The 14,336-nt window shown below is 39.7% G+C and overlaps 1 protein-coding gene across 1 annotated transcript in view; it reads right to left on the bottom strand.

The window, feature by feature from the left end:
• Window positions 1-8,264: 8,264 nt before the first annotated feature.
• The window catches only part of LOC143178522 (uncharacterized), a 172,674-nt gene continuing 166,602 nt past the window's right edge, over window positions 8,265-14,336 (bottom strand). The window contains exons 5-6 of the mRNA XM_076377246.1: window positions 8,440-8,508; window positions 8,265-8,392 (exon numbers count right to left, since the gene is read on the bottom strand). Of these exons, the coding sequence (XP_076233361.1) occupies window positions 8,265-8,392; window positions 8,440-8,508 (197 nt within the window). The remainder of the gene's footprint in view (window positions 8,393-8,439; window positions 8,509-14,336) is intronic.

Genomic DNA, 14,336 nt, shown 5'->3' with positions numbered 1-14,336 from the left:
GAACGAGGAAAGTTGCCTCGGCCGAAACTCCTCGCGTTCAGGAAGGGAACCGTAACTTCTCGAGGACATAAAGTGGCGCGCGCCAAGTCGTCTGCTCGACAAGTCTGCCACGAGGAGGAAAGCCAAAAAAAGAAAAAAAACGAGAACAACTGGGATCGTAGGAGGAACGATGAAACGCAGACCCAACGATGAAACGAGGATGGCTTTGGGACGTCGCGGATCGGAGGAACGACACGAGCCCCTGGCCTCTGCTTCTCAGCTGGAGGTTCCCTTGGACCCCATAGGTCGACGAGAAAATATCGCCACGGAAATTCGTTTGTGGGAGACGAAGGATGACGAGGCGAGTCGCAAAGGCACAAAGTGCTGGCACGAAGTGTACGTACTTTGATCTGTTTGCATGACAGAACCTTCTTCGTTACGAGAGGGTCTAAGTCCTCATACGTGGCAAAGTGTGAAGAGTTAGATCATGGATTTTATATTACGAGAAAGTTGTTGGAAAGAATTTTAGAGAAATGTAGGTGAGAGGAAAAGAGAGAAATGAAATAGTAATTTAATATTCTGTGATGGATAATGCATCGGCCAATCAGAGAGAATGTTTCTCAGACACTGCATTATGACTAATGGAAGTAAGTATACAATTATACATTAACACCCTCGTCGCTGCCAAGCGTGACTGTTGGGTGATTCGACAGATGGAACTATTTAGGCTTTGAAGAGACTCACAATAGCACTTGGATTATCTGCAGTAATTGGGCAATATGATATTTGGATAATTGAACGATGGCTCTCCAATACAAGGCTTTGCATAGTATTAAAGGCAGCCACTGAAATGAGAAAACGAAGAACCTCCGTATCCTTCAATGAACATTACACTTATTTATTAACCAAGCTTCAATATACTACGAAACAAACAACAATATCCAGCGCACAATTATCTGAATTTCCAGTCCCACGTAAACACACCCACACCCACACAAGGAACCTCCCAAGCATCAAAAACATTATCAGGCATAATTATATCGCACAGAACACCGTTACAGTTGCCATTATTTCGAAACATGCTCGCCAGAGCTCCCTCTAACGAGGACACGTTTATCCGCTCGGTGCGCAATAAAAAGCAATTACGAAGCGAGAAAAGGTGAAAAAGCTGCGGGCAACAGTGAGCCGATCGGTGCATGTGCATCGACAGATATAAAATTTTATGGGTTGTAAAAAATTCAATCGATACCCCGATACCCGCGACGTCCTACTAAATTTGAATAAAACCGCTGCCAGCTGGTCTCGCGTGGACACCGAACGCGTACTCGTTTCCGCGCAAAAATCGCTCTCCTATTAATTAGTGAGTCAGAAATCGCGGCGAAGGCTGGCCGCGAGAGGAACAGAGAAAGAGAGGACAGCAATTTATAAAGCGGCAGGTAGGGAACTGGTCGCGGCACGAATCGTCTCAGGTATTCGCGATTTTTATCGATGGAAAATCGTCCTCGAAGAGACCCTCTCGAACTGCCGAGGAACACGTTAATCGCGGCAATTTCTTCCCCTCGCGCGCGCGCAACCAGGGAGTATTTACATTTGCGTTAATTTGGTTGGTTTGGGTCCTTGACGAGATTAAACTCGGAGGATTATACGAGATACCTACGTTTAATCGATCCATTAAACTGGACGAGATTCTGGGGGCTACAGATTTAGCGGGGCTTCTAAAATAGTCTGAAGGTGGGAGATTTAGTCTCCTTTTGGAAGCATGTAGCATTAAAATCCATGCAAATTTGTGGAAGACGCGAAAACCGCGAGGGAAAAACGCAAAGCGAAAAATGCTAAAAATGGTGGCGACTAAAAACGCACTCAAAATCATATTCAGGCCAGAGTCCATGCCTGGGCAAAGAAGCTGGGCAAAAACGCAGATCGATCGACGACCGATGAACCAAAACGAACCAGCGAAGTTCGTACAGGGAATTGCGCGTCGATGCCGCCTGATAAATGGCGCAGAGAGCCTGGACGAGGGACTCCTCGTCCCCAAGTTGTGCAATTTCTGAAGATTGCCTCTGCAATCTCCGCGGAGCCAGCAATGCTGCGAATGGCGAGGATAATGGGGGCTACACGCGAAAATATGTTTACTTCGTGACACCACGAGCACCCTGAGTCCTTGGCCCTTGGCAGGACCTAGGGATAGATCCCTGCAGAGTTACATGTAAGTTCTATCAGCTAGAAGAAAGAGTTTTCCACGAAATGGTGTCCACTTAGAACTTTGACACGGGAGATACAGGTCTCTGTTTCTTTGGAGTTTCGAGGGTGGCTTTTGCACGCTTTCCACGTCGCGTTTCTTGCCAAGCTCTGATTATTGTGCCTTTATTCTTCGAGGAACAGGGCACGAAGGGATACGGTGTGTAGCAAAACTTCTCGAACGCTTTCGTGAATGCCTGTTCTTCAGTGGTGAAACTGTGTAACTGAATATCTCTGGAGTGTTGGTTTCCTTGAAAGGAATACTCTGCTGTGAGGTGCAGCTACTGAAAACGGGGGGTGTCGGAGGTGGGGACTAGGTTCACTCATTTGCATGATTTTCAGGAAATAGATGGGCCTGGTTGAGAAAGATTTTTAGAGACTTTATGGACTTGAATATTCGAATATTTGTGAGATTATAGTGTCAGGATTACTGAAGTATGCACTCAAGAGTAGGTATGCTCGTTTAAAATACTTCTTTACATTGAAACTGAGAATATTGTTAAATTAGAAAATGTTGAGCTTTGTTACAGGTTTCATTAATTTCGTTAATAGAAATATGGTGGAAGTAATGGCTTGTAAAAGGAACGTACGGATCTAGGTAACAATAGCAAACAGAAACAGCTACGATTAACCGTGACTTCCTCCACGATTAGACATTTTCTGCAGACTCAGCCGTTCGTTGTTACTGTAACGAGGTTCCTTATTATTCTACGCTAAGTGCTCTCTTCCTGCTGGTCGACATTGCTTCAGCACTTGACCCGTTGACACCTACGAAATTACCTTCACGTTTGATGTAGCTACGGCTGGAATCTAAATGGAACAACAAGGTGGGAACTCGATAGAGTAACGCAAATGGAGCAACGTGAATAAGGAGGTGATCAAAAGCGAGGCCAATGAGCGAGAGAGATGGGAGTATTTAAGACAGAGTTTGGAGGTTAATACATTTATAGAAGGTGCAATATAAGCTATTAGAGATTAATGAGTAATATTAATTTCTCTTACGTTAACCCTGTCTACTTTGAAGAATCTGCAGACATGGAATTCAAGATCAATTAAAAGTTTCTATTCCTGTTAATACTTCCAGGACTATGGAAAGGGCTTCTAGTACTTTAAAGATTTCAATGGATATCAAGAAATCTGAAATTGCAGAGATTTGAATCAAGAATGTTAAAACTCTTCAATATTTAATTAAAAAATTTTGCTGAAAATTCCCAACATTGCAAAGCATCGAATATTCAAACCGTCTCAAACCTACCCTAACTCTAATCTTTAGAAACCCTCTGAATCAGCCTTCCTTCCATATCCAAAATTTCAGACCCCAGAATACTCAAACCTCCCCCAACCCCAACCCTCTGAAGCCTCCCAGAACCCCACTGCAATCCTACCTCCGACAACCTCCAAAACTCAAGATCCTCGACTGCTCAAACCACCTCAAACCTACCACAACTACCCCTCAATCCCTCCTCGATCCCCTCCCAATGCTTCCTCACCTTCCAACCCTCTCTCCCGCGTAATTCTCTTACCGCGACACTCTTCATCACGACAGATTAATAGCGATCAGGCATAAGTCCTCAAGATGAATTCCCTCGAGTTATGCGAACCCCACGATCCACGAGCAGCTCTGGCTCGCCCAGTAATGGGTGCAGGATGAAATATGGGCAGGAAGGCGGGTTCGCGGATTCCAAAATTCCTGCTGCTTGCGTGGCGACCTACATACGCGCGTGACACGTACACACACGACTGGCCCCGATGCACTTCACCCGCATCAGACGACAACGTAGAACGACGTAACTTTGGCGCATTAGCCTGGCTGCTGGCCATGCCGCGTCATAAATACGGGTTAACAATGCTCGTCGGATCGCCGAGGCCTGGGTGACAATATCGCTTTGGGTGAGAGCGTGAGACGCGTGCTCTGCAACGCGACTCCGAGACGGATCTGCTGGGTCACGGATACGAATAGCCAGGGCGACGCTGCTGAACGCCGCGACGCATTGTTGGCTGGTGGAATTTGGCTGTTTGGCTGACCAAGTGGCTGTTTATCAATTGTTGATACGTGGGTGCTGATTTACTGGATCGTGGGGGTGGAGACAGAGAGTTTCAGGCGGGATTTGTGGGTATATAGTGAGTCTAGGCGTTTGTTGACTTCTTGTGAAGTGAATAGAGATTTGTGATTCATACATATGTAGTCAATGCTTCTGGAATGCATTGCTAGTTGGTGGAATTTAGCTGTTTGGCTGAGCAAGTGAGTCTTCATCAATGGCTGATACATGGCTGGTATGTTTCATTGTGAGGGTGGAGGCAGAGAATTTTAGAGTATAGTGTAGTAAATCTAGGCACTATGTGACTTTTTAGGAGCTAGATACAGGATTTATAAGTAATTTGTGATACAAGGTGATTCGTAGGTAATGAATACTTCAGGGATGAATTTACACTCTAAAATATGTGAAAAAACGACGTATGAAGGTGTGAACAAAGTGAGTAACTGATTTTGTTAGTGTGATGAAAAATGGCAAAACAAGAAGTTAACTCGGAGAGATAGAACACGCTTCGAGTGGCTTTTGAAGGGACCAACCGAGGCCGAAGCACGTTTGGCGAGATGAGAGAATCGAGGATGGTTATTTTTACGACGGCGCGGGTAATTTTAGCACCTGGAGAAAGGTGCTCGGAGTACAAGAAAGTCTTATGAAAGTCTTATAAAAGGAGGGTGTGGATATGGAACTCTCCTGCTGAGTAAGATATCTCAATCATTGGTACATGGATTATATGATACCTTCCTAACACGTCCATACAGTGCTTTGAAGTTATATATTTAGTGTACTAAATAATTAATTAATAAAGTAATTGAATACACTTTCTGTAAACGATATACGACTATTTTCTTCATTTTGTATCCTTTCTTTAAAATCATCCTACATGGAGATGGACTATACTGCATCACTCAAGATTAACATAAATTTCACTAGTTAAGTTTTTTAAAATTTCATGCTACTTAGATTTTATGTAACTAAAGAATTTCCAGGCAAATAAAAATACCTTAAATTGAGTACACTAATTCCCATATTTTTAATGATCCATTGTTCTTCCTATTTTCTCTTCCTCCTATCGCACTATGATATGTAGACCATACGACTGTTAAGAACCAAGTTAAGGTACTATTGTTCAAACCGGAAGATTACATAAATTCGAAAAATTGAATGTGTTCGCCGTAATGAGCTCAGCGAAAATTCCAATTCCATTGCCATGGGAGAGTAGTAACAGTGGCCCAAGTTCTCTGCCCCAAGTTACATCAATGAAATCGTCGTGGCGTCTCCTCGGGACCCATGCCAAGAACTAATTTCCATGCGAGCAAAAGTTATACAACGAACACTGTAATGTTTCGTGAAACTTGGACGCGCGACCTGCTTTGCAGGGAACTTTCTGTGTAAAGTTGGAGCAGAATGGTCTACGCAGCGATAAAGCAAAATTTGGGGGGCACTGAGGATATGGAGGAACCTTACAAATTAATGAGGTGAACATTTTCGCCTAACATTCGAATCATTCATAAATTTTTAATGAAAATGAGGAGAACTGCAATTCTAAGGGCAAGTAAAATTCTTTTACAGAAACGTAGCAGGAGTTATCTGAATATTTTAAAAATTTCTATTATTTTCAACTGACAAAAAAATAGAAAATTCTGTACTGAGATATCAGGCTAAAATTATCTCAATTAATATTAAAATTGCATGTCGTGTTTCACTAGTTCCCAGGCAATCTTTTACGCAGAAATTGCTCAGAATTGAAGGAGTCGACTACCATCTGCGATTCAGATAGCACTCGAAATCTGGGACAAGTTTAACGAGTCCCGCAAAAAGCGAAGTTACCCGGTTCTCCGATGAAGTCGGGTCGAGTCGCACTCGTGTTCGCCTTTGCATCGCCACTTTGCACGCGCTAAACCGACTGTACAAATTTTTCATTGACGTTTAATGAAGTAACGAAAAGAAGACTAAAAATAATTTTGAGGACTATATCAATACCAAAAATGTGTACTATCACAGCTGAGATTCTATCACGAGAAACTGCAATATCAGAAATCTATTAGAAACTGAAATTAGAATCGTCCACTTCGTATTTAGTTATCTCATAGATCATTGTTCCATTTTATCTCCAAGTTGCAAAAGCTGTCAAATAGTTCAGCTCCTCGAGGAGTTCCAAAGTTCGAGTTATCTGAAACTCTGACACGAGGCACAGTCACCAAACGAGAAGTTTCGCAAACTTTTCACCTGCGTCCGATCGATAGCAGCAAGACAATTTCCTTGCTTCAATGATATCGCACATCTGTCATTAACCCTGCTTTCTACATTCTCTCGTTACTCCTGTCGCCAACGAAAGCAGTTTTCTCACGCGAACACGCTTTCTGTTTTGTTTAATGCTCTGAAAGCTGCTGTGCTATTCACCTCAGTTTCGTGACGTGAAATAATACGCAGTGGTAAAATTGCTTTAAAGCACAGACTCGAGTCAAGACCGAGGGATTTCGAATAGGATCTAGCGAAGTCCTGGCTTCTCGGGAAGGAGACAATTTCGTGGAAGCTAATTCCCGTCGAGGGTGACATTTCGACGCGGATCAATGATGAAACCATTCAAGGCATTTCCTTAATTGATCCTCGCGGGTTTACGAGCGATTCTGACTACGTCTGGCCTTGCCTTTTAGGGTTGATGTTCACCCAAAGTTGATGGCGCTTTAGGAGGAAAGTTTGTCTATGGGAAATTCTGTAGTAATAACAATCATATAATAAATAATATAAAGAATTGTTCTTCATAAAATAAAAAAGCAGTTATAAAGAATTTATACTGATTAATAATTTCTAGTTTATAGATGTATTACTTTCAGTAAAAAATATAAAAATAACCCTTATAAATTATTGAAATCACGATCTCCACCGAAAAATCATTGGAAAATAAAATTTCTACGAGCTTATATTAATGCTCCATTATGCAAGAGAAATATTGTCTCTGCGTTTATTAGTTGCAAAGGCTCACTGAAATTTCCTGACAAGAGGATTCAATTTCCTCACGGAAGATATTGCTTCCGTTTGCTGTTCTAAAAAGTGACTTGTCTGTTTGTTAGAAATATTAATGAATGAAAAGTCTGGCGAATATAACGGCGCTGTTTCACGATGCTTTTGTTCTTTCCATGGCCCAGGTGTTTTACGTTCTCAGAGAACTGATCTGAGCGAGATCTGAGCGTAAATTAGATGGAAAAATCAGTCTCGTTGCGTAAGTACCGAGGACAATTTTAATGCTCCTCAGTAGTCTACGTCTCATAAAGCACCGCTAGTTTCCTCCATCATAAAAGCCATGAATAATAAAACGCCAACACGATTGTTCTATCGCTCAAATCAATTTTCACATTAATCTTCATTCCGGTTCAAGTGAAAAATAAAGAAAGAAGAAAACTAGTAATAAATGAAGAAAATGAACAAAAAACTTGCAAATTGTATGGCAGCGTGTTTCCTTAAAATTGAATTGTTTCACTTTGCCCTTTCTCACGTCTATCAATTTCACTTAATTTCCACCAGACCCTAGACGTGCTTCATTTTCTCCCTAATTCATGTTAATTCTCCTTGATGAATTTTTTTCTCCCGTCACCCACAGTATTGTATTAATGAAAACAAGTTGTCTTGTTAAAAAAATTTCATAACCCATGAGCTACCAGATTCGTTTTTAAGAAAAAGGAAAAATATAAAAATGAAGCAAGAAAAATCGAATAAAAAATTAATCTGAATCATTATATATGAAACGAAGTATTTTTATGCAATAAATGTCTAACGTAGCTGTAATAGTATTATAATCCCAGAAAAGCTAGCAATTAACAAAAATACAAATTCGTTACGTTCATCAAGAATGAAATTTTCGTCTCGAATTTTTCGCGCAATTTCGCTGTCATGCGTATAACTTCATTTTAAATTCCCTCGGGATTAACATTTTCCAAATTTAATATCATGGCTAAAATTCTTTCTCGCATCGGTTCCCAAGGCTGACGCGTGTTCATACAACACTAGCCAAAGCATTCAAAGCCCCTGTTCATCGACTCCTTTGAATTTACCCACGATTATCAAGGAAACACGCTGAAGCGTTCTCGCGGAACAATCACATTTATAATTAACATCCTGTGTCTGGTGTGAGATAGAGTTCGTAGCTAAATGGCGATCAGCTTTGTAGCTGATCAGCTGTTCGTATCTTTACCTTCGTCATGCTCCTGCACCGTTATCTCTGGCGGAAAGCTTCTCGGTAAGGACAACGATTTCAACTCACCTGTAACATAGAGAAAGGAAACAGTGATTAATGGTTATCTAGACAGGTACAAATGTCTTTCGAATAATATACTTAATAGTGGAGGATTCTTTACTACAAATTTAATAAAACATTTTTTTGCTAACGATAGAATAAATTGCATTGAATAATTTTCTATGCGCAAGGTGTTCGACGACAGATGTTAGAAATTTTGTAGCATGATTCTACTTGCTGATATTAATATATTTTAGTTTTATTATTATAAATATAGAGTCGTGTTAAATTTCATGGGGACGGTCTTTGGGTAACCATATAATCGCATTGAAGCATCCGTTTCACAATCACGTACACACTCAACACGAATATTCTCCCATTGAACGAGTCGACAGCCAAAAGGGTGGGCCAGAAAATTAATGAAAGCACTTCCATTGAACTCTCCCGGGTTAAGTGTGCGATACACTATCGAGTGACCGTCCAAGCGACGGCAATCTGGCCAATTAAACCAATTTCGGCACCCCTCTGTGTTTTCAGGTACAGAAGCGTATGGAAATGAAGCAAGTGTCGACTCATCCGAAACGCTCTCCCTAAAACAGCGATTTTCTCATTGATATTCTATGGATCTTCTGCTGAAGTATTACTCTATTCCCTTCGTTCATTAAATATTATATGAGTATTATAATTAGTTTACAAAAATATCATCTTTACAAATTTCTGTTTAATTAGTTATTATAGCAATTTATTATTTGATTGATTACATAAAACGTTTCAGTATTATTTTTCCAAGCCACTGTCTTTTAAATTGATCACTATACGAAGGAAAAATACTGTCATTTTCTTTAACTAGCCACTTGTCCATGACAAGAGAAGTTCATCGACAGATAATATAAGCTCCTCCCAAGGCTACTTATGATCACTCGAAATCTACCTTGAAAATAATATTTATCACCTCGTATAAATATTAATGTTTTATGCTTAATTTAATCACGTTTCAATGCCATTTAAATTCTGCATAAATATGGTATGCAGATATTATCATTCGATGGAGTTGTAATTATTTAACGTTCACACGTACCCACTCACAATACCTTTCCACAAAAATCGATGCAATTATTGAAACTCTCCAACGCAAATATGTAAATGTGTAACTGGAAAATTAGCATAGTCCATGGTAATTGCGTCAGAGGGAACATTTCTTCGTTCGTAGCCTACATAGTGGTGTTTGCATCAATTAGAAATTGCAAACTATGATATAGTTAATATGTACCATCGCTGCTCGAGTGCACACGGCTGAGGAGCGATGCACTTCGTGCGACGGATGGAAAGCTGGTGCAGGATTACGCGTAACAATTAAGCCGCTCCGATGGGCCTGGGTTTTATCAGGCTGATCGCATAATTCGCGGTTTTCGTCGTGAACAATTAAGCAGCCGCCACCTTGAAACGCAAGGGGACGTTGCAAATAATCGCACGTTTAATATTATTAGTCGTTAATTAGCGACGAAAATTCGTTGCATCGGGGGCTAATTGAATAGCTATCGTTATGGAGATCGCGTTAAAATCTATTTAATTACAGGTCCCACATGGAGATATGCATATGTATAATTAATTATTATAAAACGTACGGAGAAATTCTTCTTTGAATTATTATTCTAATTAATTAAAAAGCTATCTGAAAGCGAGGGAACAAAGGAAAACATCTTATCGCGGTGCATTAGACATTTCATGTTACGTTTTAACGCAATTAATTTCAAATATAATTATTCAATCGTCAATCAAGGCGAACGAAAACAATAGAATTGATTCAACATTGCGTCAGCGTTTTCGTTGCTTGGAATGATTAATTAAGCTGTTATTACCTCAAAATGTAAGAGAACAGACAGTTGCTCCTATTGTTATCCTAGCAGCTCTTTGAAGGATTAATGGAAGTACGTTATTGGGGATAATGAGAATGGAATTACGTTTTACTCAGTTTTGGAAAGATGTTAAGAATACGCGTTAATTTAATAAGTCGTTGAAGTTGTATAATTAATAATCGATATTGCTAACTACTATCCTCCTCTTCTACAAAAAGAAAGAAAAAAATGGAAAATTTTAAACCGACATAGAATGTTTTTTAACACTTTTTAAACTTTCTATTTTTTTTAAGTTGTTAATTTCTTCATGATATAATTCATAAATGTAGATGCAGCAAAAAATTTCAGTATGATAATCTTTTTATTTTTACATAAAAAAGAAACTTATTTTTTAACTTTTCAATCATTTTTAATCGAGAGGAGTCTATCAAATGTCGAATAAGCGAAGCAGGTTGATGTGCCAGCGGTTTTCATAAACCATTATAGATAGCACATGGTTGATGACAGCCAGTGTCACCTACGTGTAATTCAACGCTTATTTGCTAACAACAAGCTGACACCGAAGGAAAATGAGGTCGCTGGTAATTAATTCACCTTTGACTTTAGCCCGCGATTCGCTGTTTCATCTGGCACAAAACTGATTTTCATTGCGGTGAGCCTCGACGCTATTGTTTACCTTGCGTCCAAATTGCTGTTTGGGATTTCGAATCAATTTTAGACCTGACAATGAACTGATATTTGTCATGTCCCTTTAATTACGTATCGTTGTGAATTAAGGAAATGAACCATAGTACAAATGGAAAGCTAAACATTATTGAAGTTAAAAAAGGGAGAGAGAAAAGTTAAACAAGGGAAGATTCCCTTAAAACAATGTTCATGAGAGTTCCTTATTTTAAAAAATATAGAAACTCCATTTGAAACAGAATATAGAAGGGAACTTAAAAAAATTCAAAATTTATGGCTCTGAAAAATATAAGAAATTGTATTGGAGGAGCTAATAAAATTTGTAAAGTATAACAGCAGCAAGAAGAATATTATTCGAGCAAGGCAAACATTCTTTAATGATTCTGCTAGGTCTCGTTAAATTTACAAGGTTGCCCGCTGTTAAGGCGGGGATTTATCTAATGCACTTTGCCCATCGCATCAAAGAAGCTTTGAGCTTTTTTCCATAAAGCTGCGTACGAAAGGCCTTTGCCGCCGATCTGGACAGAATTAACTAACGTTGAATAAAAATAGGTCGCTGCACATGGAGGAGCTTGAATACTCAATCAACAGCTTTAGAAGTTATCACAGAGAAGAGTATGGAAAAATGAAAAAACTCCATTTATGGTGACTTGGTTAGACATTCATCCAAAACTGCATGAAAATTAACAACACTCCAAACATCACAGATTTTGAAATACATATCTGTAAAATTACTTCTGAAAGTGAATTACGTTAATTATAGTAAACCAAAACATTTCACCTCTTTTTAAGCAGCAAATAAATAATTTTCAAAATTTATATTCAATTACAGATTAATCATCCTTCTACCTATTAGAAGGATGTACGCCAGGCTAGATCTACTTAAACTAAACATACGAAGAAAACTGTAACTCCAGCGGGAAAAAAATAAGTGCCAGAAAGTGCCATAAAACTAAAAGGAATAATTAGAAATTATTACATACAGGTTTAATTGAAAATTATAATTAATCCGTGGGGCTCATGAAAGCGGGAAACGGGAACAATTATTTGGAACACGAAACTTTGGCGCGTTGGCAAGAGGAACAAGACGATTCTTGTTCTCCCGATTCAGAAATTAGCATATAACTCGGTCATTGTTTCGCGATTCAACTCACAACAGTCAGTTTTGCGTAATCGGGTGAAAGCCGTATCCAGCGCCCAAAGTCTCCAATTTCCACGCAGCTGGTCTACTTCCTTCGTTTCTGCACACACGCACGATGCTCTAAACGCATCGCATGTTTGAAGAAGTTTAAAATCAGTTTGGCAGTATTTTAACTCGGTTAACAAATCGACGACCAGTTAACAGGCTATCAAATCTTCACGCTTTCTTGGACACCCATATGTTCTTATTTGTGTACCACGATTATGTCTGACTTTTTTCTCCTTACGTTACAATGTCGATGTGCAATCTTCGCTAATTATCATACTTTATTACTGTAATTTATTCTTAATTCATGTTTATAGTAGAACATTCTCATAGATTATAATGTAGTGTTGCCTTGAAGTATTTCATTTCTTTTTTGATAGCTCATTTAGTATGGATTATCATGGTCGAATTTAATTAGGGATTATGAATATTTTAATGAGAATAGTGAGTAGATGCACACAGTACGATTTAAATAGAATTGACGCTAATGTTGATATGCAGACCAGAGTGGAAAAGGAGGATAATCGGGTAAAAATAGAAAAGTAATAACATACTGTCCGACGTAACAGCAAATATCGATAAAAATACTTTTTCGTTGCGTTTACATGCACACGCATACTAGAAGATAGGGAAATAGGTCAACGATAAGTCACTACGACAGTTTCCTGAAGCAGCACCGTCGAAAACTTTTCGTTGACTAGGTCACAGACGTTTTTAGAGGCAGCCAATGTGATCAATTACAAGACCTATGAAGAAATCAAAAACAAAGAGAGCAACTGAAAATGTGTAGATTTCCAAATTTACATACTTTCAAATTTTCCAGCTTGCAAGCCTACAAATTTTCAAATATTCAAATTTTCAAATATTCAAGTTTTCAAATATTCAAGTTTTCAAATATTCAAAATTTCAAATTTTCAAAAATTCAAATTTTCAAATATTCAAAATTTCAAAATTTCAAATTTTCAAACATTCAAAATTTCAAATATTCAAATTGTAATATTCATAAATTTTCAACAAATCAGAACTTTAAAAATTGCCATTTCTAAATACATAAATCACATTTCTAAATTGTCATAAGACACAATATTCTAAATATTAAGCCTAACTATAATCCCTACATCTAGTAACAAAATATCTTCTTCTCAGTGTCCAAATACTTCTTGTCAGTAGTTCCTATCCTTGAACCTCTCCCAAAGCTTCTCCAAAAGATCTCGTTCACGTAGAAAATCCGCAAGGGCAGGCTCCTTGATGGGCGCCAGGAATCGGCCCAGAACGAAACGGAATATGGGTCAGCGTTTACACGCCACGGCGTTGGAATACGAATGCAGCAGTTTCAGAGGCAATTTTTTTCCCATCCACGGAGCACGTCCGAGATGTGGATCCTTCGACTCCTCCACTGTCGGCCATGGATCGTGCCCGTACTGCGGCGCTTCCGTTGCACTAGTTTCCGCCCCCTCGCCTTTTTCCGCGTAAAAATACCGCTTGGCCACGGTCCAAACGCGCGATCCCCTCGCGTAAACATTCGAAAAACTGTAGCTCGGTGTTTCCCCGAGGTCGAGGCGAACGTGGGGAAAACTCGAACGCTTTTGGGATGCGGGACATCCTTGTCTCTCTTCCGCGTCTTCGACGATAATCTGCCCAGGCGGAAGCTGGCGAAAACGCGAAGATAAAATTAGGCGACGCGAAGACGCTGGGCGACTGGCAAAAACGAAGGGTTTCGCTTCGGTTTTACTTTTTAACGTTTTCGAAACACGATGGGGACTCGGGGACGACGCCAAATATGGGTCGCCAGCGATGCTGCTTTCTGGGCATGGCCTGGTGGTCTTTTTGATCCTGGATGAGGGACTTCTTTGGGGGTGGGGTTTAGGGGAGTTTGGAGAACTGGCGAGGGACGGGGAGGGGGTTTTGGAGAGGTTTCTTGGTGGGTCTGGTATACAGGGTGAGTCAGGCAACTGTGTACCTTGATTTCTCTTGTGAACTATGTTTCATGGGAACAAATGTTGCAAACAAATTTGGGTGGTTTTAAGAGGAACTTACTAAATCTCGATCAAGTAGATCTCAATTATTTGCAGTTTAAATTGTTTCTATTTAGAATCACAGCTATTCGTTGTGGTGATAATGAGAGTAGA

This window comes from Calliopsis andreniformis, chromosome 4 (assembly GCF_051401765.1).
Source record: "Calliopsis andreniformis isolate RMS-2024a chromosome 4, iyCalAndr_principal, whole genome shotgun sequence".
In the NCBI taxonomy this organism is placed as follows: Eukaryota; Metazoa; Arthropoda; class Insecta; order Hymenoptera; family Andrenidae; genus Calliopsis; species Calliopsis andreniformis.
This window is presented reverse-complemented; position numbering and strand designations above follow the sequence as displayed.